Raw genomic sequence first — 27,678 nt, 5'->3', positions numbered from 1 at the left:
AGCCCAGAGCCTGTTTCAGATTCTGTGTCTCCCTCTCTCTGACCCTCCCCTGTTCATGCTCTGTCTCTCCCTGTCTCAAAAATAAATAAAACGTTAAAAGAAATTTAAAAAAAGAAAATACATGTGTAAAAGTTATTGACAGAAACAAAAATCATATGATTCAAGTAGTTTCCATAAGAAATACTGGAGATGTGTTCATATGGAAAAAATGATCTTGACTCAGTCAGAATCACACTTGAGACAGATCATTTAAAATCACACTTAAATTTCATGCAATGTAAATACTGATCCTGAAACACTGTTCCCTCAGATGCATCTATGAGCAGGGAATTTATACTTTGGTTGGAGGAGACCAGATGCCGAGTGTGTGCATTTTACTTTTTTTAATGTTTTATTTTTTTTTTTCATTTTTGATAGAGCGTGAATGGAGGAGGGGCAGTAAGAGAGAGGGAGACAGAGGATCTGAAACGGGCTCTGCACTGACAGCAGTGAGCCCGATGCAGGGCTTGAACCCACGAACCAAACCATGAGATCATGACCTGAGCCCAAGTCAGATTGTCAACTGACTGAGTCACCCAGGCACCTCGACAAGTGTGTGCAATTGTAATCTTCAGATTCTTTGACTTTATTACGTTTCTCACTGTTTTCTTAACAGCTCTTTTGGATCTTCTAACCCAAGGAATCATTTGTATCATACTAAGATGCTTAGTGGTCACTGTGTATAGTTTAGGGTCCCAGTTTTTAAAAATGGTGGAGTATCTGAAACTATTTTCTGAGTTGAAACCTCATATTTATGTGCTTTAAATCTTATCCTCTGAAGAGTAAGAGGGTGACAAGGCACATAAGTATCTCTCGGTGACACATGGAGCGAAACAGAACTCGTCTAATATGCGGAAGGCCTTATGTCAGAATAATGATATCCCTGGAGGTGCTATTTTCTCTTTAGATCACTTCAATTCATAATTTAAAGAAATGAGGAAAGAGGGGAAGAAAGATAATAAATAGGATAGGGTGAGAGCAAATGCGCACAGCCACCACCAGATATTTTTCTTGGGGTTCTAAGGCTCTAGAAGCCGAAATGTTTCATGAAGATAATGTTTAGAAAACATACCATTTATTTCCTTAGCACAGGTTCTTGAGAGATGCATCTGAAAAGGTGGTGGGAGGGACGCCTTTGGGCTAAACCTAAGGTGTTAAAAAAAAAAGTAAGTTAAAAATCAAACATCAAAGTCTATGCCAGGTTTTAAGCATTGTGCTTTTCATTTAAAGTTTCTGTGGCACTGAATAGCAAAAGAATTCATTAGAATATTTCAAAATGAGCAAAAATGAAATGATACTGGTATCAACTTTCATGTTTCATATTAGAGAAAATGTGTTAAAAGCTAAATTTAAACTAGGACTTTAAGAGAACATGGAAGTTAGATTTCCAATTAATCACCTTTAAGGGACCAGCAATACAAAATAAATAAAACCATGCAAAGAATAAGTAGTTGATCATAAAGAATATTTTGGAATACAAGCAAAAAATGAAGGACTTCTACCACCAGATACTGAAGTGAGTTATAAAGTTACAACATTTATAATATTTAAACAGATAAGTAAAATGATACAGAGCTTAGAAACACTCAATTGACGCTGTATCTTAGCACGTGAGAAAGGTGGCATTCCAAACCACAGAGGGACTGCTCAAGTAGCAAGTTAGAAAAGAAAAAGCATTGTCTCCCCACACTTCATACACTCACCAAAATAATTTTTATATGAATTATATTGGATATACATAGGAAGATTTTTCCAAATATGAGGACAATGAAACCAGACACACACACACACACACACACACACACACACACACACACTCATATATGTTCATGTCAGTCTCCCTCACTAGGCTCCAAGTGTCTTAATAACCTGTTCCCAGAGCCTAGGGCAGTGCTTGATACTTGCAAAGGGCAGTGAATGTTGTAGGAATGAATAGGATGATTGAATTAACCTATGAGTACAACTTGCCCAGCAGTGGGTATGGGACTAGAAAAGGTGACAATGACACAATATACATATTTTCCAACTTTTAGATAGTATGGAATACTCTAAAAATTAGATGAATTCTTTGGAATAAAAAACATCTCTTCATAATACTTTAATTCTACAAGAAATTATTAAATGGTAGGCTACCAATACAACTTATTTAATATATGATGCTATGCAACTATAAGAACATCATGTTTATATATTAATGCATCTAGGTAATAATGGAAGATGCCAAAAACATATCCAACTTCTATTTTTAGAGAACTGGCAGGGAGACAGCCCTCTTTTCCCTTGCACCAGAGCCCTAAAGTTGTAAACTGGAACCCTCCTCTGCTTGGAGTCAGCTGTGAGGGCTCTATTAGCAGGCAGAGGCTTATGAGCAAAGAGGGAGCACAGAGAGATTATGGCAGGGACTGATATGGCTCAGGCATAGGTAGGTCTGATGGATGGGACAGAAAACAGTTGACATAGCAAAAGAAAGATTTCAAGGGAAACTGCAGGAACACGTGAAAAACAAACATAATAAGATGAAAGTGGTCCAACCAGTCTTATAAAAGTAAGTATAAAAATTTTATTATTTTGTATTTTAAAAGACAAATTATTAAGTATTTTAAAAGACAAATACTTAGACTGGTCCAAAAACCACCCTATCAAATCTAAACATATGCCATTTATTAGAGACACATTCTTACCCTACAAACACTTATTTCAGGACCTACTATGAGCTGGGCATGGGCAGACAGGAATTGTATACAATTAAATAAGAGAAACACACCCCTATCTCATGGACTATACATACAGTTGAGAAAACCGACTGTAGTAAGCTGCTGTGACATGGCCCCCAGTCATTCTTGCCTCCTGGTGGCCAAGCCACAGCCTTATATAACCTCATTCCCTTGAGTAACTTGCTTCTAACCAACAGAATATTTCAAGGTTGAGGGGATTACAAATGATGAGATTACAAATCTCCCCTCCCCCCCCCCCCCCAGCATAATCTCTCCCTTGCTGGCTTTGATGAAGCCAATGGCCATATTGGGAAGGCCTGTGTGGTAAGAAATTGAAGGTGGTCTTTGGCCAACAGCCAGGAAGTCAAGCGCTGAGGAAAAAAATGAAAGTGATTTGGCCAACAAGCATGTGTGTCAGCCCAGAGGCAGATTCTTGCTCAGTTCACCCCATCCATGGCCAACACCCACAGCAGCCTCATAAGAGACTGAAGCAGAGGACCTAGCTAAGCAGTACCAGATACATGACCCACAGGAATTAGGAAATAATAATTAGGTGTTGTGAGCTGCTAGATTTGTATAACCTCTTACACAAAAATAGGTAATAATGCACTGACAAAATCTATAAGAACAAAACCTACTAAGTGCTATGATAGTGGCAATAAGTGTAATAAAAGCACATGTTAGAAGCAAGAAACCAAATCAGCAGTAGAAAGAGGAGGAAGTAGAGAGTAAAGGTTATTAACACCTTATAAAGTTATAATAATCTGAATAGTTTGGCACAGCAAAAGAATTAGACAGGTAATTAATGATTCCAAATGAAAAGGCCAGAAACCAAGTCATATATTTATAACAATTTACAATTGGTAAAGACAGCATTTTAAACCAGCATGGAAAGAAAAAAATCATGTAATAACTGGTATCAGGACATCTGGCTAACAAGACTGCTAACTCTCATGATACACAACCACATAAATTCTGGATTAAAGATTTAATGAAACCATAAAAATTCTAAAAGAAAACAGAAGACCTATTATATAGTATTGGGGTAAAAATGATTTTCTAAGCATAATACCTAAAGACAGAAGCCACAAAGGAACAGATTGGTAGATTTAGTTAGATAAAAAAATATAAAATTTTAAAGTTTTTGTATAGTGGAAATACAAAAATTAAATAAACTGAGGAAATATTGCCAACATATTACAAAGGGTCAACATCCTTAATTTATAAATTATTTTTACAAATGAGAAAGAAAAAAGAAAAAACCAACAGAAAGTTTGTACAAAGGGCAAAGACACGTAATTCATAAAAGATCTATAAATGGTCAAGTAAACATATGACAAAATTATAACCCCCTTAAGAATGAAAGTCAAAGAAATAGAAATTAAAATATAGGTATATTTTTTCACCTTTTGGCATCAACTGAAAAAGTGGTGCCCAGTACTGGCAGGGGTACAAGTAAATAATCACTTCCATATGCTTCTAGAATATAATTGGTATAATCTGTGTAGAGCACAAATTAGTAATACCTTTAGAATGTATACCCTCTTACCCTTTTCCTACCAATTTATTGTAAGGAACTAGTCGTGAATATATGCAAGGACTGTTCTACAAATATGTTTCATTGTAGAATTGCTTACAATAGTGGAAATAATTTATATTCAGCAATAGGAGGCTGGACAATGGATCTCCCTGACATTAAAAATGATAGTGTACTAGTATACTTAATCATGTGGGTTAACAATATATTATTACTTAAAAAAAAAAAAACTTTTTTAATGTTTATTTATTTTTGAGAGAGGGAGAGAGAGTGTGAGTCGGGGAGGGACAGAGGGAGACACAGAATCAGAAGCAGGCTCTAGGCTCCGAGCTGTCAGCACAGAGCCCGATGCGGGCTCGAACTCACAGACTGTGAGAACATGACCTGAGACAAAGTCGGACGCTTAACCGACGGAGCCACCCAGGTACCCCAATATATTACTTTTTAAAACAGGTTATAAAATAGTAAGATATAGCAAGAGCCCATTTGTATTTTTAAAAATTTATATATCCACAACTTTTAAAATGTTTACATTTATGTTTAAACGTTTTATATATCCACAGCTTTTAAATGTTTACATTTATGTTTGGATTAGAGGCAATTTTTTTAAGTTTATTTATTTATTTTGAGAGAGAGAGAGAACATGAGCAAGGGAGGGGCACAGAGAGAGGGAGAGAGAGAATTCCAAGCTCAATCCCACAAACTGTGAGATCATGACCCGAACCGAGATCAAGAGTCCAATGCTTAACCAACTGAGCCACCCAGGTGCTCCGGATTAGAGGCAATTTTAAAAATTCCTTTTACTTCTTTACACTTTGCAAATTTTCTATGCCATACACATAGTATTTTTACAATCAGAGCCAAGCAATAAATGTATTTTAGAAAATACTTCCTACAAATATTTAGCACATACTAAACATACAACAGTTTTAAACATATGCAAAGAAGCAGAAACCAACAACAAATTCACATTTATTTAGCTTAATACTTGAAAGATGCCTTTTCAATCATAGTGCCTGTTGGTTAGTGCCAAACAGCCATTTGTTCCTATCCAAAGTCCATGATCTTACTCATTACAATATACACAGTAATTTCTTCTCTCTTTCTAGGCCTAATGGGAATCTTGAACTTCAGTACCATATTTATCTGTGTTTTATGGATAAATATATTAAATACCTCATTTAGTAATCTTATCACTTTAATAAAAATACCATGGTTATATATTATATTATTTTAGATATACACATTTCCTTCCCTCATATAAACCAGAGAAATCACAAATCAATCATATATCCTTACTCCTGACCCCTCTTTGTATTTTACTGGACACATGATAAACTTAGATTGATGCCTACAATATCAGAAAATATCAGCTATGCTATTTTTCTAGAACGCTTTCAGTTTGTTAACTGGCAGGCATGAATTCTTAACCAAAGATCCTGAGAAGGGGCTTCTGAGGTCCATGAATCTCTTGAATATACAAAGATGTATGTATATGTGTACACATATATTTTTCTGGGAAAATCATTTATACCTTTTATCAGCTTCCCAAAAGATTTGGTGACCCTCCAAATGTTAATAATAGTTTTTACTACTTACTATTACTGCTCATGTATTTTATAAGTAGATAAAACAGCTTTTGCTCTTGTCCTATTTTTGGTAAGAGTAATTTTTTTGATTTTATAATTAAAAGGGATGCACATAATAGCTGCCACCAGGTGGTATTTAGATTCCTCTTAAAAGGATTCTTTCAATTTGTATTATGCTCTTAAAAAAAGGGTTTGATTAAGATGTTTTATGACATCTTTAACAGTTTATAGTTAAAGTAGTCTGTAACATAACCTATGTAAAGCAAGACAGCTGAAGACAGCTAGGTGTATAGTTTTAGAAATTATTGTACAAGATATTCTACCATATGAAATTTGAAATTTTTACAGTGAAAGGCAGAAGATAAAAGGATATATTAATTCTCAAAACTAAAACCATAAAAATAAGGCTTTTGCTATCCCTTTTTTAACTTTTTACACTTTTTAAACATTTTTTAAAGTTTTTATTTATTTATTTTTGAGAGACAGAGAGAACGAGCAGGGGAGGGGCAGAAAGAGAGGGACAGAGAGGGAATCCCAAGCAAGCTACACACTGCCAACGCAGAGCCCGATGCGGGGCTCAAATTCATGAACCGTGAGATCATGACCTGAGCCAAAACCAAGAGCTGGATGCTTACCCGACTGAGCCACCCAGGTGCCCCTACACTTGATTCTTAAACAACATGAGTTTGAACTACACAGGTCCACCAGATGCATATTTTTTTGACAAACACAGTACAGTACTGTAAATGTATTTTCTCTTATGATTTCCTTAAAAATATTTTTTTTGCTCATTTTATTGTAAAAATACAATGCATAATACATATAATACACAAAATATGTGTTAACCTACTGTTTATATTATCAGTAAAGCTTTTGGTCAACAGTAGGCTATTAGCAGTCAAACTGGGGGGGGGGCCTCAAAAGTTGTATGTGTATTTCTGACTGTGTGTGGGGTTAGCACACCTAACTCCATGTTGATGGTGTTCAGGGTCAACTGTATTCTGAAGTACTTTTAAGTTCATGGGGAGTTGCAAAAAATATACATAGAGGTCACATGCACCCTTCACCCAGTTTCCCCCAATGGTAACATCTTTGCATAGTACATCGGCAGAACCAGGCAACTGACATTGGTATAATCCAGAACTTAGCAACTGACATTGGTATAATCCAGAACTTATTCAAACTTCACCAGTTTTACATGTATGCGCATGTGCATGTGTGTGTGTCTGTGTGCATGTGGTTCTGTGAAATTTTACCACATATATAGATCCTTGTAACCACCACTGTAATCAATAACTTATTGGTTATAATCATCAGACTATAATCATTATAATCACAACTGTCCCATCACAAGGCCCCTTCTTGCTATACCTTTATAGCCACACCCTTCCGACTTCCTAAAACCCTAACATTTGGCAAACACTTATCTGTTCTCCATCTCCACAATTTTGTCATTTCAAGAATGTTATATAAATAGAATCACACAGCATGTAACATTTTTGATACTGGCTTCTTTCACAGAGCAGAATTCCCTTGAAATCCACCAAAGTTGCTGTGTTATTAATAGTTTGTTCCTTTTTATTGCTAAGTATTCTGTGGTCTGAATGTACTACAGTCTGTTGAACCATTCACCTACTAAAGGACACTGGGGTTGTTTTCAGTTTGGGACTATTATGAATAAAGTTTCTATGAACATTTGTGTACAGGTTTTTATATAAATATAAGTTTTCATTTCTCTGGGATAAATGCCCAGGAGTGCAACTGCTGGGTCATGTGATAGCTGCATGTTTAGTTGCTTTTGTTTTTTAATGAAATTTCCCAAACTGTTTTCTAGAGTAGCTATTAATTTTACATTTTCAACAGCAATGTACGATTGATCCAGTTTCTCTGCATTCTTGCCAGCATTCAGTATTATCACTATTTTTTACTTTAGTCATTCTGATAGGTGTGTCATGATGATATCTCATTTTAATATGCGTTTTAATATGCATTCCCATGATGGCTAATGAAGTTGAACATCTTTTCATGCATTTTTACATTTAAAGTAATTAAACTTACATTGAAAGTAATTAGTCAAACCCAACACCCCAAAAACCAAATAATCCAGTTAAGAATTGGCAGAAGACATGAATAGACATTTTTCCAAAGAAGACATCCAGATGGCTAACAGACACATGAAAAGATGCTCAACATCACTCATCATCAGGGAAGTGCACATCAAAATCACAATGAGATACTGTCTCATACCCATCAGAATGGCGAAAATTAACAACACAGGAAACAACAGATGTCGATGAGAATGCTGTTAGTGGGAATGCAAACTGGCACAGTTACTCTGGAAAATAGTATGGAGGTTCCTCAAAAAGTTAAAAATAGAACTACCCTACAACCCGCAATCTCACTACTAGGTATTTATCCAAAGGACACAAAAATACAGATTCGAAGTGGTACATGCACCCTGATGTTTACAGCAGCATTACCAACAATAGCCAAACTATGGAAAGAGCCCAAATGTCCATCAACTGAGGAATAGTTAAAGAAAAAGTGGTATAGGGGCGCCTGGGTGGCTCAGTTGGTTAAGCGTCTGACTTTGGCTCAGGTCATAATCTCACAGTTCGTGGGTTCAAGCTCTGCATCAGGCTCTGTGCTGACAGCTCAGAGCCTGGAACCTGCTTCAGATTCTGTGTCTCCCTCTCTCTCTGCCCCTCCCCTGTTTGATCACTCTGTATATCACTTTGTATAGCTTTCCTACTAGTTGGTTTAAGCATTCCAATATATATATACAACATCACATTCCATTGGTATCAACGTTTTACTACTTTAAGTGTACAAACCTTACTTCCTTTTAGGTCTCCTCTCCTCCCCCCAGTTTTGCAAATTTAATTAAGTTCTTTCTCTATATATGTTGAGCACTTATCAGATAGTGTTATAATTTTTGTTTCAACCTAGTATGATTTAAGAAACTCATAAGAAGGATAATCTTACATTTACACCTGTTTTTACCAGTTCTGCTCTTTCCTTTCTGAAATTCCAAGCCCATCTTATATTATTTATTTTCTCTTGAGAGAACTTCCTTTAGCCACTCTTTAAGAGTAGGTCAACTAGTGACAAATTCTCTTAGTTTTCTTTCATCTGAGAATGTCTTTATTTCCCTTTCATTCCTGTTGTATATTTTTCCTGGATATAGAATTTATGGCTGACAGTTTTTTCTTTTAGTACAAGAAAAATGTGCTGTTTCCTTCCTTCAGGGTTCCTCCATGGTCATAGATGAGAAATCCACTGTCATTAAAACTGGTAATCCCCTATAAGTGATGTGTCATTTCCTGCTGTTTTTAAGATTTTTTGTCTTTAGTTTTCGGAAGTTTAATATGATGTGTCTTCATGTGGGTTTCTTGGATCTATCTTTTTTAGGATTCTCTGAACTCTTGAATCTGTAGGTTTATATTCTTAGCCAAATTTGAGAAGTTTTCAGCCATTTTGTGTTCAAATACTCTTTCAACCCCACTCTTTCTCTTCTCCCAAGACACTGATAATACAAACGTTAGATCTTTTCTTATTTCCCCCCACAGATTCCTAAGGCTCTGCTAGGTGTTTTATTTCCAAAGGCCCCTCAGGCTTTGGTAGGTGTTCTTTTGTTTGTTTTGTTTTTGAAGGAAGTCTATTTACTCTGTTGGTCAGATTGTGTAATTTCTATTGCTCTATCTTTGAGTTCATGGATTCTTCCCTCTGTCATATTCATTCTGTTGTTGAGCTTACCCAGTGAGTTTTTTAGTTTGGTGTTCCATTTTTTTAATACTACAGTTTCCATTTCATTCTTTTTTATATGTTCTACTTCTTTGGTGAATTTTATTTTTTTTTCCATTTTGCCCCCCAAATTCTTTTCATTTGCTCATTGAAGCATTTTAGGAGAGCTGCTGTAAAATTCTTGCCAGATAATTCCAACATCTGACTGATCTTGCTCTTGGCATTTGTCAACTGTCTTTTCTCATTCAAGTTGTCATTATCCTGGTTCTTAGTATAACAAGTGACTTTTTATTGTATCCTGGACATTTGGACATACGTTAGGAAACTATTAATCCAATTTAAAAGTCCTATTTTAGCAGGCAATCACCTGCTTAGGTTTAGCACACAGCTCCTGGCCCACATTTGTAGCTGTAGTTCCAATGATAGCTGATTTTTCAGAGCCCTTATGGGCTAACTTAAATTTACTTGTTGCTGTTGGGGCTCCTTCTTGATCAGGTGCTGCCCACAGGAACAGAATGCACTCCCCTGGACCTAATGCTGCCAGGTGAAAGAGGGTGAGAACACACTAGGCTGTAGGTCAGAAAGCACGATCTTGGGCCTGCTCTTTGGGCATCTTGGTGCTTGCACAGCCCCCTCTCAATCACTGCTGGTCCTACCTGGAGGAATGGAAGGCACTTACCTGGGTTGCCCATTGCCAGTAAGAGATGGGTAGGAGACACCAGACCATGGGGTAGAGAATGTTCTCCTGGGCCCACAATCCAGTATGTCTTGGTTTTGTTGTCATTTTATAGATTCAATTCAAAATGGGAACTTGAAATGGAGGCATGGAAGCAGAGGACACAGTGGTACCTCAGTCACATGCTGGCCCTAACTAGTGCTTTGGGTCAAGATCCAAGTTCTAACTATGTATTTTCTAGACCTTATCAAAATTATAACAACTAACCATAAATAGCACTAAATATATACCATTATAAAAAATTTTAAGTTAAAAAAAATACTTCTAAATATTCTAGTATAGTAGGGGGAGTGCTGGGGTGGGGGAGGTGTAGCTTTTACACAAAATGGAATATTTGAACACCGATTTAAAGGGATATAACATGGGGCGCCTGGTTGGCTCAGTCAGTTAAGTGTCTGACTTTTGATTTCGGCTCAGGTCATGATCTCACGGTTTTGTGAATCCAAGCCCCACGTCGGGTTCTGTGCTGACAGTGCAGAGCCTGCTTGGGATTCTCTCTACCCCCACCCCCACCCCTTCCCCTGCTCATGTTTTCTCTCTCTCTCTCTCTCTCAAAATAAATAAACTTAAAAAAAATAATACAACAAAATTTGTTTTATAAAGGCACAAAAAGAATGAAAGAATGGGATACTCATTCATCTATATCAGGAGTTGGTAAATGTTTCCTGTAAAAGTGTCCACTAGTGTATCTTTTAGGTTTGGCAGGCCATAATGTCTCTGCACAACTACTTAACTGCAGTTGCGCAAAGGAAATCACAGACAATGATATAAACAAAGGGATGTGGCTTTGTTTCAATAAAACTTTATTTACACAAAACAGGCAATGGGCCAGATTTAGCCCGTGGGTCATAGTTTGCTGACCTGAATTACCTTACAAAAAGTATAAGATTTAAAGCCGAAAAGGAACTTTGAGGTCACCTAGTTTAACATTTTCATTCAACAAACCACAACAACAAACCACAGCCCTAAAAGATGAAATCATTTCACTTGTTCACCTGGCTAATAAATGGCAGCACTCAAACTAGAACTTGAAGGTTGTGTTAATATTGCCAGTCGGATATGCTGATGCATGGATGTGTGATTATAGATATAATCATATAATATAATATATGTATAATAATATATATATGTATGTATACATGTATACATGTATATATATGTATAATATATATATAATATAATATATAATCTATATAATTATAGATATGATTATTGGAGCACAGTGGAATGTGCAAATCAAGAATGTTACTTAGAAGTTATAAAACTAATTATAAGAAAGGTTTTCAGAAAAAGTTGTAAGTTATCCTGAAATAGCATCTTAGAATAGCCTTCAAGAGCCTTTTCTTTTCCTGTGAGAGCTTTCAAAATGAATTTTACAAGGAGAAATTACCAACAATGCAGAGAGAAAATATAAAATGAAGATACTCAGACAATGACATTCAGGTAGCCAGGAAGAGTGGATTTACTAGTAATGATGCATTTCTCTGCTACATGTGAACTTACATTAGGTAAAACAGAAAGTATTTCCTTCTTTTCCGGAACGCTTTTAACATTTATTATCATAGATTCACCAAACTTCTCCTTTTAGCCAGACAAAGCCCAAATACCTGTTGCTGGTAGACATGGTCACATGTCTCTGCACTGGAACGTCTTTGAATACTTCACTTCCAGCAGTTGTGTGTAACGTGTAAGGCGGCGTTTCAGCATCAGACTTAACTCCAAGAGAGTTTCCTCTGTCTCTTAGCAGTGTTGGATTAGGTTTTTTGCTGATAGAAAAATCTGAAGAAAATCCTGGTTGTCTGAGGGTTGCTTTTGGTTTTCCTGTGAAGTTAGGCATACATAATGGAATCAATTAGCTTCCCAAAAGCTTCATGTCACTATGCCACTCCCCTGTCCAGATGTTTTCTGGGAGTCTCTATTCTCAGAATAGTTTGTAAGAACACGAGGAAGTTGCCACTATAGGGTTTGTCAGTAGGGGAAGTAGACATTGGTATTCAGCAGATGAGATTTCTTCAAAACGTGGCTTCATCTGCTAAATTAGCCAGTTACCTTCCCTCTCTACTCACCAACCAACACTTCAGTGGCAGCCACCCCATGTTGCTACAAACGTAGCACACTCAGCCATATCTCAGGCCTCCCATTTCTTCTCCATCAATTGAAATTCTTCCCCTCATTCAAGATCTGGGTTCAATCCCCCTTTGCCATGAAGCCCTAAATGGCCATTCTCCCATGACTGTTCCCTTGTCTAAAATGCTCATGGTGGCATTTGGGGGTCTACTCCTTCATATTATCATTGAACTATATCTTGAGAATTTAGTTTTAGAACTGATTAAAAGCTCTCTGAGATAATTGTTCAGTAAACACTGGCTAAGTTGCCTATAACACCTTTGTGTACAATTCATGTTTTTCCAAAAATAGAGGATCTTGATATAAAAGACATGACTTGCTAAATAAGACATTAAATCATAGGTTCTTGGTTCATCCAACATTCTGGATGAGGCTTCCCCCCCCCTCAAAAACCTAAAAGAATAAAACAACACTTTGCCATAATAAGCTTAATTAAAACTGAATTATCTCACATTGTGTAATAACTTAGTGAGTCATGCTCATCATCTTCACTTAATTTTAAATGGAAATACAGTACTAGCTTTAAGATTTCCCTCTTGACATATGAATGCTAACGAATATAGGTGTTTATCATGAATACAAGCAATATTTCCATAATTCCATATGACAATGTATTCATAGATAGGTTTAAAAATTTTAGCATGTGAAAAGACCTTACCTTCTAGAAAAAATGGCATAGTTTTCTTCACTCTCATCTGACAATTAACTTGCCGCCCAGTTTTCCTTTTAGAACTCCTCTGACGAGCCACAAGCTGAGCAATTCTTGCAGTTTCTGTGCAGGCCATGGCATAGCAGGTAATCTATTCATGAGAGGCAAGGTGAGAGGAGAAACATTTCTCAGATTCACTGCTGCCTAGAGGCTGATTTTTAAAAGTGGATCTTAGTGAGTTTACATGTTCCAACTCAAGCTGTATACAAATATTCACACCCCTCTCTCTTTTTGATACTGTTAGAGCAAAATTACATTCTATAAGAGACATCAAGAATAGTCTAGCACATTGAATGATCTCTCCTCAAATTGAAAATTTCATTTATTCCTTAAACAAGTATTCACTAAACATCTATAATGTGCTAGGTACTATGGGATTAACCAATGAACCAAAAGAAACCTGTGATCTGCACATATTATCTCATATAATCTGTGAGATATATTTTATTTCGATTTTATACATGGGAGAACAGAGGCTCAGGGAAGTTAAGCAACCTTCCCGAGTGACACAGCTAGGTTATCTCTCTGAATCCAAAGTAGGTACTCATAATCGCTATTTTTCTTACCTCTCAAAGACAACCCAATCCTAATCTTGCCACTGAAACAGATTAGCTGGGTGACTTGGGACAAAGCAGCTTAGCTCCCACATTGTAGTACACTCTCTCAGCTATAAAACAGGAGTGGGCTTAGATCTAGGGTTTTCAAACTGTTCATTGGTGCCACCAGATTCCATGAAGGTAACTCTGGAGCCTCACAGTGGCAGTGCAGTGAGGGCAAGGCAGGGCAAGCAGAGGCCCTGGACCCTGCAGCACCTGCTTAAAACACAGCAGCTCAGCTTTTCATCTTTTAAAAAATTGGTGTGATATATGGGAGATTTTTTTCCAGTGTGTAGAATACCGGGACTAGATGGTCTCTCTCTAAAGCCACCTCTAGTGTTAAAGGCTCTGGTTCTAAGTAGAAATCAAGAACAGGAAAGCAATGAGGCTTTACAAAAGCCAAGACATACTCCTATTCTTTGGCCCGGTATTTCTATTCCTGAAAATATATTACAAGAATATAACTGAAAAAAAACTTTACATACCCAAATATGTGCAAGAGGGGTTATTTTAATTTTCAAAACCTGGAAACAGTCAAAATGTCCATAATAGGAGAACAGGGTTGAGTAAATTACAGCACAGTAACCACATGAGGCATTATTAATTCATGAGACATTTGATCATTCATATAGTAAAACACATATTTATTAAGAACTATCTGGAGTTAAAAAACAATCATCCATCCTCAAGAAACTTACGAAGAAAAAGAGAGACACAAAGAGACTAAATAGAAAGCATTATGTTAAATGCTATATTGGATGTATTACAAAGTGTCAAGTAGACAGAAAGGGGGGCTTAAATCTGTCTAGAAGAATCAGGGATATTGAAGCAAGTTTTATTATTAATATAGTATTTAATTAATTTAGACACGATCCTTATAAAAATTATTACACACAGGTGAACCTTCCCTTTGATCACTCTCCTGATCCTGCTCCCCTTTTCCCTCCTCCACCCACTGCCTTCCCCATGCCCCCAAACAGAACAACTATTACAAGTTTGGGTAAGAAATACCCCAGATCTGTTATATCTATTTACCTATGTAGAAATGAACCCAGAAGAATATGCTGTTTGGTAAGGTGGGTGCTTTTTGTCTTTTGGACAATGGTTTGTCCATATCTTTTATACTATATATTGGGGAGATACCAGGGGGTGAAAGTGCTGGGTCACAGGGTATGTGCAATAAAACATTTCATTGCTACCACCAAATTGCCATGCTCTATATAAAATATTCTTCCAGAGAAACTAAAAGATTTAAATAGTCTTATCATATTGGTGTGAAGGGTAGAACAGCCTAGAGAAAGAAGGGATTAAGGAGGACAAGGAGAATGGTAGGGAAGGCCCTGTAATAATCAAAGTGTTGGGGCGCTCCGTGGCTCAGTCAGTTAAGCATCTGATTCTTGATATCAGCTCAGGTCATGCTCTCACAGTTCATGAGTTCGAGCCCCACATCAGGCTCTGCACTGACAGTGTGGAGTCTGCTTGGGATTCCCTCTCTCCCTCTTTCTCTTCCCCTCCCCTGCTCATACTCTCTCTCTCATAATAAATAAATAGATAATAAACTTAAAAAATATTTTTAAAAAATCAAAGTGCTGAATGATCCACTAGAGACTCAACTAGGGTCCAGATAGTAGGAACAAATAGGAATGAGGTCAAACAATGAGAATTTAAGAGTATCTATTAGCTCTGATAATCAGGAGGTCATTAGTGACCTGAGCAAAAACAGTTGTAGCAGGTGTATAATGCATGGGTGCTGACACCTGGCATTTAGGTCTCCAGTACACTTATTTTGCTTGAATGCTAATGACTGGGTAAACTTTAAATTTTTTCATCTATAGTGACTAGAGTCTAAGTTTTACATCAAAAAGAATCTGAGGGATAAAACAAAAGACATCAGAATTTAGGCTGTGTCTTGGATGCTTTCTATCACTAACAATCTCAAACCACTTAGCTAGTACTTTTCACTTTGACTTCTGTCCTAGTTAGGAGATTAGAAGTGCCAGGCAGGCAATTAAGAATTGGTCTGACTCTTGGGGCACCTGAGTGGCCCAGTCGGTTGAGCGTCCTACTTTGATCTCGCAGTTGACGAGTTCGAGCCCCACGTCGGGCTCTGTGCTGACAGCTCAGAAACTGGAGCCTACTTCGGATTCTATGTCTCCCTTTCCCTCTGCCCCACCCCCACTCATGGTCTGTCTCTGTCTCAAAAATAAACATTAGAAAAAAAAAAAAAAGAATTGGTTTGACTCTTGACATGCACAATTACCTTCTTACCTCTCCAGATCTACTAGTCTCTATCCTCACAACTGCTGGCATACTTCTCAGATAGGCTTCTAATGTTGGGTAACCTAACTGCTTAAAGGGAATCCAGTCTCCAGTCAAGGATCTGTACTCTCCTTGGAGGCGGGGTAATACTATTCCGTTCTTATGAGACTGCAGAACAGCTCGTAGCATTTTTGAAACCAGATCTGCTTCCAGCATCTTCACCTGTAAGAACACAATAGAAGGTTTCTATAATATGATTTATTAGTCTATGAACTCATTCGAAGTTGTTAGGTTATCCCATCAATTGTTACTGAATACTTTCAATGCTGTTACAATATAGGGAGATTACTATGGTGGAGAAAAGCACAGAATACTATGAGAACACAGGGCAAGTCCAAGATGCACAAAGACTAATCTGGGGAGGGAAGATATCAGGGAAACATTCCCAGAGGGGAGGTCAGAATGGAATCCTGAAGGACAGGAAGGAATCAGCCAGGCAAGGAGGAAAAGGGTGTGTGGTGGGGTGAGGATGGGGAGAGGTATCAGCCTCAAGTAAAGGGAATAGAAAGTTCAAAGGGCACAGAGGTCAGAGGGAAATAGATGGTTGATTCTGAGGAGTTCCAGGCAGTTAAGTGGCTGGACATGATTGAATGAAGACTCTAAGATTCTAAGTTGAGGACTGAAAGACGAGGATAAAAGAGGTGGGAAGAGGTGGGAAGAGGCAGACTCAGAAGAGACCCCTATATTATGTTTACATGTGCGCATTTTTGCCAAACATAATGTGGGGCCTTAGAAGAATTTTAAATAGGGGAATAAAGTGATCAGCTTTGCATTTTAGAAAGATAACTATTCAGTAGTGGAGAAGACAAATGGGAAGGAGAAAGACTAATGAGTTTGTAAGAACACTTGAAAATATGGAGGATTTAAAAACAGGAAGTTGGGAATAAACAAAAAATCAATTTGAGAAGTAATTAGGAGGTAGAATCAACAGAAATTGATTAACTGGTTTGGATTATGAGGGAGTTTCCAAGTTTCTGGCTCAAAAACACGGCAGACAGTAATGACCCACATTGAGATGGGGTAGAGGCAAGTTTGCAAGAGAAGAAAAGAGTGAATTCATCTGGGACATATGGAGGCTGGGATGCATACAGGGCAGCCGCACAGATATATTCATGAGGAACTCAGGTTAGAAGTCTGAACTGGGGATTTGTTGACCTTTAGCAAATATATGGTATTTGGTGCCCAGGGAGTCAAAAATAAAGTTAAGGATGGACTTCTGTGGAAGGCTGTCATTAAGGGATAGGCAAGACAAAGAAGAACCTATGAAAAAGTGACCAGAGATAGAAGTACAAAAGGCAGAACTGGTGTCATATAAACAAAAAGAGGAAAGAACCAAGAAGAATAGCATATTCAAAAGCGTCATACCCAGCAGTCAAGTGAGAGAAAAATGAATTTTGGTACCTTGGAAACCTGTGGGGGCCCTGGCTAAGGATCTTCAATAGTCAGTGATTGGCCTTTTTAAGGATTAACCACTCATATTTTCTCTGGACTGATAGTAAATAGAATGGTGATACATTCAGAGAATGGCATTCAAGAAACAAGGAAAAGCAGACTTAGAAAGGTAAGCCATGGACAACTAGTTAATTCCTCCTTCAACAGTGCTATCCAACAGAATTTTGTGCTGATGGAAATGTTTTACACCTGCACTGTTCAATACACGTGGTGACTGAGCACTTGAAATGTGGCCAGCATGACTGAGGGCCTGAATTTTAAACTTAATTGGAATTAAATGTGGCTAGTGGACACTAAATTGGACAGCACAGAATTCTAGACAGCCTCATTCTTTCTCTGGTTTAGAAAACAAAAAGGAGAAGGGCACCTGGGTGGCTCAGTCAGTTAAGTGTCTGACTCTTGATTATGGCTCAGGTCATGATCTCATGGTCTGTCGGATCGAGCCCCACATTGGTCTCTGTGCCGACAGTGAGGAGCCTGCTTGGGACTCTCTTTCTCCCTCTTTCTCTGCCCCTCCCCTGTGCATATGCTCACTCGCTCTCACTCTCTCTCTCTCTCTCTCTCAAAATAAATAGATAAATTAAAAAAAAAAAGGAGGCATAGCATACAACTCTAGCAATTTCCTCATCTGTCCATTTTAAAAAGGATGGAAGATATCAGCTCATTTGTGAGTGCTCTTAATAATAAATATGATACTCAAATGACAGTGAGGTTAAATGGCAAATATCCTAAGTACTCATTATGTACTTCCCTCCATTAAACATCAACTCTTTTAGAACTGTCACCACCAGCACCAAGATTGAATTAATACTATGTATATATACACAATGTGTAGTATATCATTATTTGAAAGGGGAATGTGATAAAGACATGTATCATAAACCTTATGGCAACCACCACAAATGCTTTAAAGAGATATAATTAATAATCCATTAGTAAATATAAAACAGGATAAAAAATTCAATCAAAAAGCAATTAGATGTACAACTGAAACTAACACTGCATGTTAACTACACTGGAATTAAAAAAAAAAAAGCAATTAGGAGTAAAAAAAAATTGGGCAAAAAAAGGGTGGGGGGGGACAGAAAAGAGATAACATCTAGCAAAATGGTAGATTTAAAGTCAACCACAGCAATAATTACATTAAATGTAAATGATGAAAATACCTCAATAAAAATTTAGGATCAGTAGAGTGGATATAAAAGACTTACCTATATACTATGTACAAGAAATTTATTTTAAATACAAACACATAGATTCAAAGTAAAAAGAAAAAGATATGACATCCAAATACATGATTAATTAATACTAGAACAAGGAATATCACCTGGGATTAAGAGGGATATTACATAATTAAGGAGTTAATTCATCGGGGAGATATAACAATCCTAAATGTGACTGCACCAAATATCAGTGCTTCAAAACACATGAAGCAGAAACCAATAGAGCTGAAAGAATAAATATATTCATGATTATTTGGAAAATTCAAAACTCCTTTCTCACTAATTGGTAGAACCAGTAAGCAAAAAAAAATCAGTAAGGATATAGAAGAGGTTAATAACAATATCAACCACACTGACCTAAGTGATATCCATAAAATATTCTACCCCAACAGTAGTGGAATATACATTCTTTTCAAGAGCACGTGGGACATTCACCAAAACAGAATATATTCTTGGACTTAATACAATCCTTGACCAATTTAGAATATTAGAATAATTGAAATTATACAAAGAGTATCCTGTGACAAGAAAAAATTAAATTAGGCATCAGTAACAGAAAGATATGTGGACAATCCCCATGTATTTGCAAATTTAATGATATACCTCTAAAACAAAGGTCAGAAAGGAAGCCTCCTTCAGAACAAAAACATCAGAAAATATTTTTAAATAAATGAAAATACATTGTACAAAAGTTTACTGGGTGCAGTTAAAACAATATCTAGAGGGAAATTTGCAGCATTATATGCTTATGTTGGAAAAGAAGAAAGGTCCCAATTCAGTGATCTAACCTACTACCTTGAGAAAAGAGAGCACATTATACCAAAAGTAGAAGAAAGGAAGGAATAAAAAATGAGACCAAAATCAATATTGAAATGATGAAAGATTAGTAATGAAATAGAAAAGGTAAAGAAAAAAATCATGAAACCAAAACTAGTGTTTTGAAAACATCAATAAAATTGACAAACTTCCAGGTAGATTAATCAAGGAAAAAAAAAAGAGAACACAGGAATTATTAATAATGGGATTAAAGAAGGGGCCATCAATATAGATCCTATAGATATTAAAAGGAGAATATTATGAATTTATGCCAATAAATTTGGTCAATTGGAAGAAATGGAGTAAATTCACTGAAAGACACAAATTCCAAAGCTCACTCAAGAAAAAACAGATAACCTTAATATCTTTGTATCTACTAGAGAAGTTGAATTTGTAGTTAAAAACCTTCACACAAGGAAAACTCAAACCCATATGGCGTTATTGCCAATTCTACCAAAAACTTTAAGAAAAAATAATAACACTTCTACACAAACTCTTCCAAAAAACATAGGAAGGGAATACTTCTAAATCTATTTTTCAAGGCCAGCACTATGCTGACATCAAAACGAGACAAAGACATTACAAGAAAAGCACAGACCAATATCCCTCATTAACATAAATGCAAAAATTTCCAGCAAAATATTAACAAATCAAATCCAACAATATGTAAGAAGGATAACACACCATGATCAACGATAGTTTACTCTAGGAATGCAAGACTGATTCAACATTCAAAGATCAACCAGTGTAATGGACTACAATCAAGAGACTACAGGAGAAAATCCCCATGGTATCAATAGGTAAAGAAAAGACATTTGACAAAGTTCAAAATCATTTATGATAAAAACTCTCAGAAAATAAGAATAGAAGGAGACCTCCTTAACCTGATAAAGAATATCTGTGCAAAACCCACAGCTAACATCATATGTAATGGAAAAAATGAATGCTTTCTCCCTAAGATTGGAACAGGGCAAGAATGTTCACTCTCTTCATCCCTATTCATTTATCACACTGGAGATCCTAGCCAGTGCAAAAACACTGATTTTAAGACTATAAAAGTATATTAATCAAAGTAATGTGGGTATTGTCAAAAAAGCAGTCACATTAAAAGAACACAAAACGTAATCCGGAAAAAGACCCACACGCACATAGTCAACTGATTTTCGACAAAGTTAACAAAAGAATTCAATGAACAAAGTTCAACAAATAGTGCTGGACCACCACTCATCCATATGCAAAACATGAACCTCATACCATATTCAAAAATTAACTCAAAACAGATCATTTAGGTCCTACTTGAAAAAGCTAATACTGTAAAATGTCTAGAAAAAAACAAAGGAGTAAATCTTTGTGACCATGAGTTGGGCAAAGATTTTTTAGAACCACAGCAGAAAAAACTGACAGATTGGATCTCATCAAAATTTTAAATTTCTTCTCCTTTAAAGGCTCTTGAGAAAATGAAAAGACAAGCCACAGACTGAAAGAAGATATTTTCATAACACAGCTGGTAAAGGGCTGATAACCAGTATATATAAGCAACACTCAAAACTCAATAAGAAAACAAAGAGGGGCACCTGGGTGACATAGTCAGTTAAACATCTGACGTTAAAATTTTTTTTTAACGTTTATTTATTTTTGAGACAGAGAGAGACAGAGCATGAACGGGGGAGGGTCAGAGAGAGGGAGACACAGAATCTGAAACGGGCTCCAGGCTCCGAGCTGTCAGCACAGAGCCTGACGCGGGGCTTGAACTCACGGACCGTGAGATCATGACCTGAGCCGAAGTCGGCCACTTAACCGACTGAGCCACCCAGGCGCCCCTAAACATCTGACTCTTAATATGAGCTTATGTTGTGATCTCCTGGCCATGGGCTCGAGCCCCACACTGGGCTCAGCACTGAGCATGGGGCCTGCTTGGGATTCTCTCTCTCCCTCTGCTCCTCTGCCACTTATGCACATGCGTGCGCGCGTGTTCGTTCTCTCTCTCTCTCTCTCTCTCTCTCTCTCTCTCTCTCATTAGGATTATTGTAGTCAAAAACCTTCACACAAGGAAAACTCAAACCCATATGGCGTTATTGCCAATTCTACCAAAAACTTTAAGAAAAAATAGTAACACTTCTACACAAACTCTTCCAAAAAACATAGGGAAGGGAATACTTCTAAATCTATTTTTCGAGGCCAGCACTATGCTGACATCAAAACGAGACAAAGACATTGAAAGTCTCATTAGGATTATCTCATTTAGTCATTAATAAATGACTAACTTAAAAAAAATAAGAAAACAAAGAGCCCGATTAAAAATGTGCAAAAGATTTGAATACATACTAAAGTAGAGATGTAGATGGCCGAAAAACACATGAAAATATGCTCAATGGCATTATTCATCAGGGAAATGCAAAATTAAATCCACAATGAGGCATCACGACACATCTGTAAGAATAGCTTAAATTTTTAAAAAACCACTAATATGAAGTGCTAATGAGAATACAGAGCAACTGGAATTCTCATACATGCCTGGTGGCCTTGCAAAACAGTACTTTGAAAAACACCTTGGCAGTTTCTTACGAGGTCAAAAGCATACGCTTAATATTCAACCCAAAAAACTTACACATAGGTAATTACCCAAGAGAAATCATGACTATGTCCACACAAAAACCTGTACTTTAAATGTTTATGGTAGCTTTATTCATAAGTACCTCCAAATTGGAAACAATCCAAATGTCTATCAACAGGTGAATGGATAAACAATGTGGCACATTCATGCAGTGAAGTAGTACTCAGCAATGAAAAGGAACAAACTATTGATACCTAAAACTGTATGGATGACTCTTTCCATCATGCCAAGTGGAAGAAGCCAGACACAAAAGGCTATATACTGTATGATTCTATTTATGTAACATTCTGGAAAAGGCAAAACTATAGGCACAGAAATTAAATCAGTGGTTGCCAAGGACTGGGAGTATAGGAAGGGGATTGACTATAAGAGGGCACAAGGCAATTTTGGGGTGATGGGAATATTCTACGTCTTGATTGACAAACTATATTAGTCAAAATTTAGAGTGCTGTAAACAAAAAAGGGTGACAGTTACTACATGTAAAGTATATCTCAATAATTCTGAGAAAAAAAAAAAGCTCTTTCAAGTTGTGCCACTTTGCAGTCAACTCTCACCCTCTCATACACACTGTCCTGTCTCCTGGCAACCACTGATCTGCTTTCTGTCACTATAGATCACTTTTGCCTCGTATTCTTGGGCTTCACCCGTGTTACCCCATTTCTCAGCAAATACTACTTATGCTATGATAAGTACTAATTTCACTGTGCGGATGTGCCACAATCCATTTATCCATTCAAATGCTGACAGACACTTGGGTTGCTTCCAGTTTGGGGATATAAATAAGGCTGCTTTCAACAGAAGTCTTTGGGTAGACATACATATTTTTTTTCTCTTATACAAATTCTGAGATTTGGATTTTCTAAAAATTTAATATACATACTAATTCTGGGAAGAAAGTAATCTCACCCTGTAGATGAGAAAACCAAAGCCTAGGGGAAATAACCAAGATACTGTAACATATATGGAAGCCACTCACAGGGATGCTACAGATTCTAAGTCAGTGAGACAGGCACTCTAAAGAGTAAGCAGCAAAATATGACAGCTATAGGGTCTGAGCACCTCCATTGCCCCTGATGTCCAAACACACTTTGAGTATGCTGGGGAGCAGGTAAGAGAGGATGGCTTTGGGACCTCTATCTCAAGGCTGCCAGAAGTTGAATCTAAAGTATGAATTCAGGCTCTTAAATAGTAAACTCCTGATTACAAGAGAAATACTTTGATTTGTAATGGTTCCTGACTCAACAAAGATCAATGAACTTTAACTACACGGTTATTTCCTCATGTCGGAAAAACCAACTGGCCAAGTTTTCATTTGCAAGAGGAAAACCTGAAGGATCACCTACTCATGTCTCAGAGCCAAGCCTCCCCAACATTTTTACCTCCACCTTGCCCACCTTCTTTCCTTCAAAACTCTGTCCCTCCCACCTCTTCATTTAGAGCTCTTCTGAGTAAAGCTAGACTTTGCATCTATGTATACCAGCATTTCCAGGCGGGCCTTGACGATGAATTATACACATATAATGTGTAGATAAAATGCCAGGTGGTCGGCACACAAGTAGGAACACACCTGCTTGGGTGTTAGCAGTGTACCTGGATCGGCTTAGACTAGACTGTTTAGTACACCAGGCTCCTCCCCAGTCAGAACCACTATAAATTCCCCTGCCCAGGGTTTCAGTAGGAAGGACTTGCCCTTCACCTTGAGGAGTTTCTACTGCCTCCTCCTTTCCCTTCTTTCTGGAAAGAGCATCTATTCCATTACTACCTCCCCAGTGTGGTCTACTTTTCCCCAGCTACATTAGGGAGTGAGCAGCAATCACACTAATTTATGGGGTAAAAAAATTTCTGACATTCTACTCACTAATGGACATCCTATGACTAAAACATAAGAGAAGCCCAATAGGATGGTTTGAAAGGCCAAGTCTAATCCCATCTTAGAAGCTAATCAGAGACTGGTTCTACAGGCTGCCCTATATGAAAGCCTTCTACTCCTTCCACCCTTGGGAGAACCACTTCAGACTACTTCCCCTCAGATGTCCCCCTCTACCTTCCTAAGATCTACTCTGAAAGAGCTGCCTGCAAAGACCTCCTAGACATTAACAGTTTGGGGGCGCTGATAATTAGTAGTTGATATACTGATTTTGATTTGATTTGTGGGGAGAGGCAAGGGATTGTGGAAGGCTGTGCCCATGCCTCCCCTTGCTGGCGTCTCCACGTTCACTATCACCACACAGAAAGCATTTATTTTCCTGGGACAAATCCTTTCTCCCAGGCCCCCCTCTCCTTAGCTGTAAAACAAAAGAGTTCAGTATTAGTGGCTCTCAACTCTTATCACCATCACCACATGGTGTCAGACAGGCTGACATCCATAATTCCCCCACTCCTCACCAACTCCATGGTGACCCTCCTTAGCCCATACCAACAACATCTCTTGCCTGGATTGGGGCAATTGCCTCCTAGCTGGTCTCTGCTTCCACTTAACCTCCTAGAATCGATTCTTCACATAGGGACCACCAGGGCCCTATACAATCTGCACTCACCCCGCTTCTCTGACCTCAGTTCCTCCTTCGCTTATGTTTCACTCCCTCCACTCCACCCAGCCTGTCCTCCTTGCTGTCCCTCAAACATGCCTGGGACAGCCTCACATCAGGACTTTGGCACTTGCCATTCCCTCTGTCTGGGAAGTCCTGTCCCAGGGGGCTACACAGCTCACTGCCTCAGCTCCTTCAGGTATTTGCTCAAAGGTCACCTTCTCAGCAAGGTCTTCCCTGGACACCCTAGTCCAAATCAGAACTGTTATGCCAGCTGCCCAATATTCCCTACACCCCTTCCCTACTGTATTTCACTCCTTAGCACTTATCACCACCCAAGATTCTTTAATCTTACCACCTGCTTCCCCAGCATGACTATAAACTCCATGAAAGCCAGGATGTGTAAGGTTTTGTTCACTACTGAATCTCTAGTGCCTCGCCCACAAGAACTCAATAAATACTGAGTGAACGAATGCCACGTGCTCCATCCACCTAATACTCCTTTTCTCTTCTACTTACTAAAATATAGCATAATGCATGTGAGGCTATTAAAGGACTCATCTTTAATTTACTTTATTAAAAAATGACTTGCAAATTTTCAGGACTGTTATGAACTGGCTGAGAGAGCCAACTGCATCACCAGGCTGTGGTTGAGAACCATCAGGTAGATTACCCCGGGGCCTTTCCACTCTGAGCCAGCACTCTCAGTGAGCAAGCCCAGGTCAGGGACACAGTGTTATGGTAAGAAGTCCACACATCCCTATGAGCAGGAGGCACTGCTTGAATACTGGCAAGAGTCTCATGCTTACGTGTATTCCTGTTTCCCAAACAGTGTGCGTATACTGGGATTCACAAACACAAATCGATACTGAATTCACAGCAGCACTTAGTAGTTACATGCTTTATCAGCCAATGGTAGAAGCCTAACTACTAGTAGGCAAAGTTCCACAAAGTTTTTTAAAACATTAAAAAAAAAAAAAAAAAAAAGACCTTATACTTGGCAGGACTGGGAAGCAAGGCTTGACCACATGGCTGCAATCCAAATTAAGTATCTTTATCCTTCCCTTCCACTCCCCACCCCGCCTTTTTTTTTCCTTTACATATGCTATTTTCATGGAACACTATGATTCTCTATTTGCAAAAAAAAACTTTTTTGAGGGAGAAGTAGTCCCTGGACTGAGACCGAACATCTCAAAGCTGGTGAGAGGCATTTAAGCACAGTAAAGCCTGGGAGGGAAAATGTGACTATTCATCTTGTTCAGATGTAGGTCATATTCTCATGCTTGTCAATTTCTTCCAGTTGGATTTGCAACTCCTACATTAGCAATGCTACTTTAGGCAATGAACAAAAAGAAAGTTACAACTAAAGCTTTAAAGGGATGCCTGGGTGGCTCAGTCACTTGAGCTTCTGACTCCTGATTCTGGCTCAGGTCATGATCCCAAGGTCATGGGATGGAGCCCAGAGATGAGCCCCCTGTCCGGCTCCAGGCTGAGCGTGGAGCCTCCTTGAGAGTCTTTGTCTCTCCCTCTTCCCCTCTCCCCTGCTTGCATGCTCTCTCTAAAAAAATCTTTAAAGAAATCATTATTTTCTAATCTGTATTGCCTTAGCAAGACCGTGTGAGTGGGGGAGAGGCAGAGAGAGAGACAGAGGATTCCAAGCAGGCTCCATGCTGCCAGCACAAGCCTAGTGTGGACCTCGAACTCACAAAACCATGAGATCACGACCTGAGCTGAAAGCGAGAATTGGATGCTTAACTGACTGAACCACCCAGGTGCCCCTAAAATGCTCTAAAATTTAATTCCATGATTATCATGGAATTTTTCAAGATTTTCTATAGATGGCAAATTACACTTAAGAATTTTTTGTAAAAAGCACACAAGAATACTTTCCTCTATAAAAATTAAGTTTATTATCTTGGATGTCATCCATTAGAAGCACAAAAGGAAGTTGATGGGAATTTCAACTGTGCCTCAATGACAGGATTTTTTAGGTATCTTCCCCCCAAAAGATTAAGTTTGCAAGTTTCCTAAAGTGGCTCCCTAAATTTTTAAAGCTGCCATTTTGATCTTCCAACTCTCTTTCCCCTTTTATTTCTACTCTCTGAAAGCGTTGTGAGAAATATAATTTCTAGTTTAAAAAAACTCAAATTACTTTTATTTTGAGAATGTTATGCAAGCCCTGGTGACTAAGTTAGGCTAGGTTGGGAGAAATAAGGTTGGTTATCTCTGTTTTAGACCACAGCTTCTCAAGTTAAAATTCTTAAGGGTTTCCTTAGACAATACAGGGTCTGCTTGAGCTGAATAAGAATCATAAACACCAGAGTAAAGTGGAGTTATGTCTGGGGAATTATTTAATCAGAGTATGTTTAATTTCAAAAACTGACCAAGATCAGCTAGCAAAGACCTCAGGGGGAAGAAAATGGCCACAATGTGGGGTGTCTGGGTGGCTCAGTTGGTTAAGCGTCCGACTTTGGCTCAGGCCATGATCTCGCGGTTTGTGGGCCCGAGCCCTGTGTCAGGCTCTGTGCTGAGAGCTGAGAGCCTGGAGCCTGCTTCGGATTCTGTGTCTCCCTCTCTCTCTCTGCCCCTCCCCCACTCATGCTCTGTCTCTGTCTCAAAAATAAACATTAAAAAAAAAAATTTTTTTTAAGAAAATGGCCACAATGTGTCACAACAAATTGCACTTTCCTCGCTTCTCTTCCAAATGACAAGCATCAAAAGTGGTCACCTGTACTTACCATGGTACTTGGCATTCAAAAGTTACCTGCATTTCCTGGAAGCATGGTGCGGATGGAAGACTACCTATGAATATATGCATTAAATGGCCAAAAGTAAAATGAGCATTGGCATATTGGAGAAATTTTTAGAACCACATTAAATTTGAAACATCGGAATTTTCCAAAGATTTTCTTATTTGCCTCATTAACATACTTA

At 38.0% G+C, this 27,678-nt stretch overlaps 1 protein-coding gene across 5 annotated transcripts in view; it reads right to left on the bottom strand.

Moving 5' to 3' along the window:
- Positions 1–27,678, bottom strand: part of TDRD7 (tudor domain containing 7) — a 77,285-nt gene that overhangs the window by 45,131 nt on the left and 4,476 nt on the right. For 3 of the 5 annotated variants that reach the window (XM_019454418.2, XM_019454417.2, XM_019454419.2), the window contains 4 exons: positions 16,060–16,272; positions 13,145–13,286; positions 11,967–12,180; positions 1,112–1,185 (listed from right to left, as the gene is read on the bottom strand). In XM_019454418.2, coding sequence (XP_019309963.2) covers positions 1,112–1,185; positions 11,967–12,180; positions 13,145–13,286; positions 16,060–16,266 — 637 coding nt within the window. In that variant the 5' untranslated portion in view covers positions 16,267–16,272. Of the gene's footprint in view, positions 1–1,111; positions 1,186–11,966; positions 12,181–13,144; positions 13,287–16,051; positions 16,273–27,678 lie in introns of those variants that run through there. The other 2 variants (XM_019454420.2, XM_019454421.2) reach the window with 2 other exon arrangements.

The sequence above is a fragment of the Panthera pardus genome, unplaced genomic scaffold (genome assembly GCF_024362965.1).
Source record: "Panthera pardus isolate Hobbes unplaced genomic scaffold, ASM2436296v1 HiC_scaffold_20, whole genome shotgun sequence".
NCBI lineage: Eukaryota > Metazoa > Chordata > Mammalia > Carnivora > Felidae > Panthera > Panthera pardus.
Note: the sequence above shows the minus strand (reverse complement) of the source record. Positions and strands in the feature narration are given on the sequence as shown.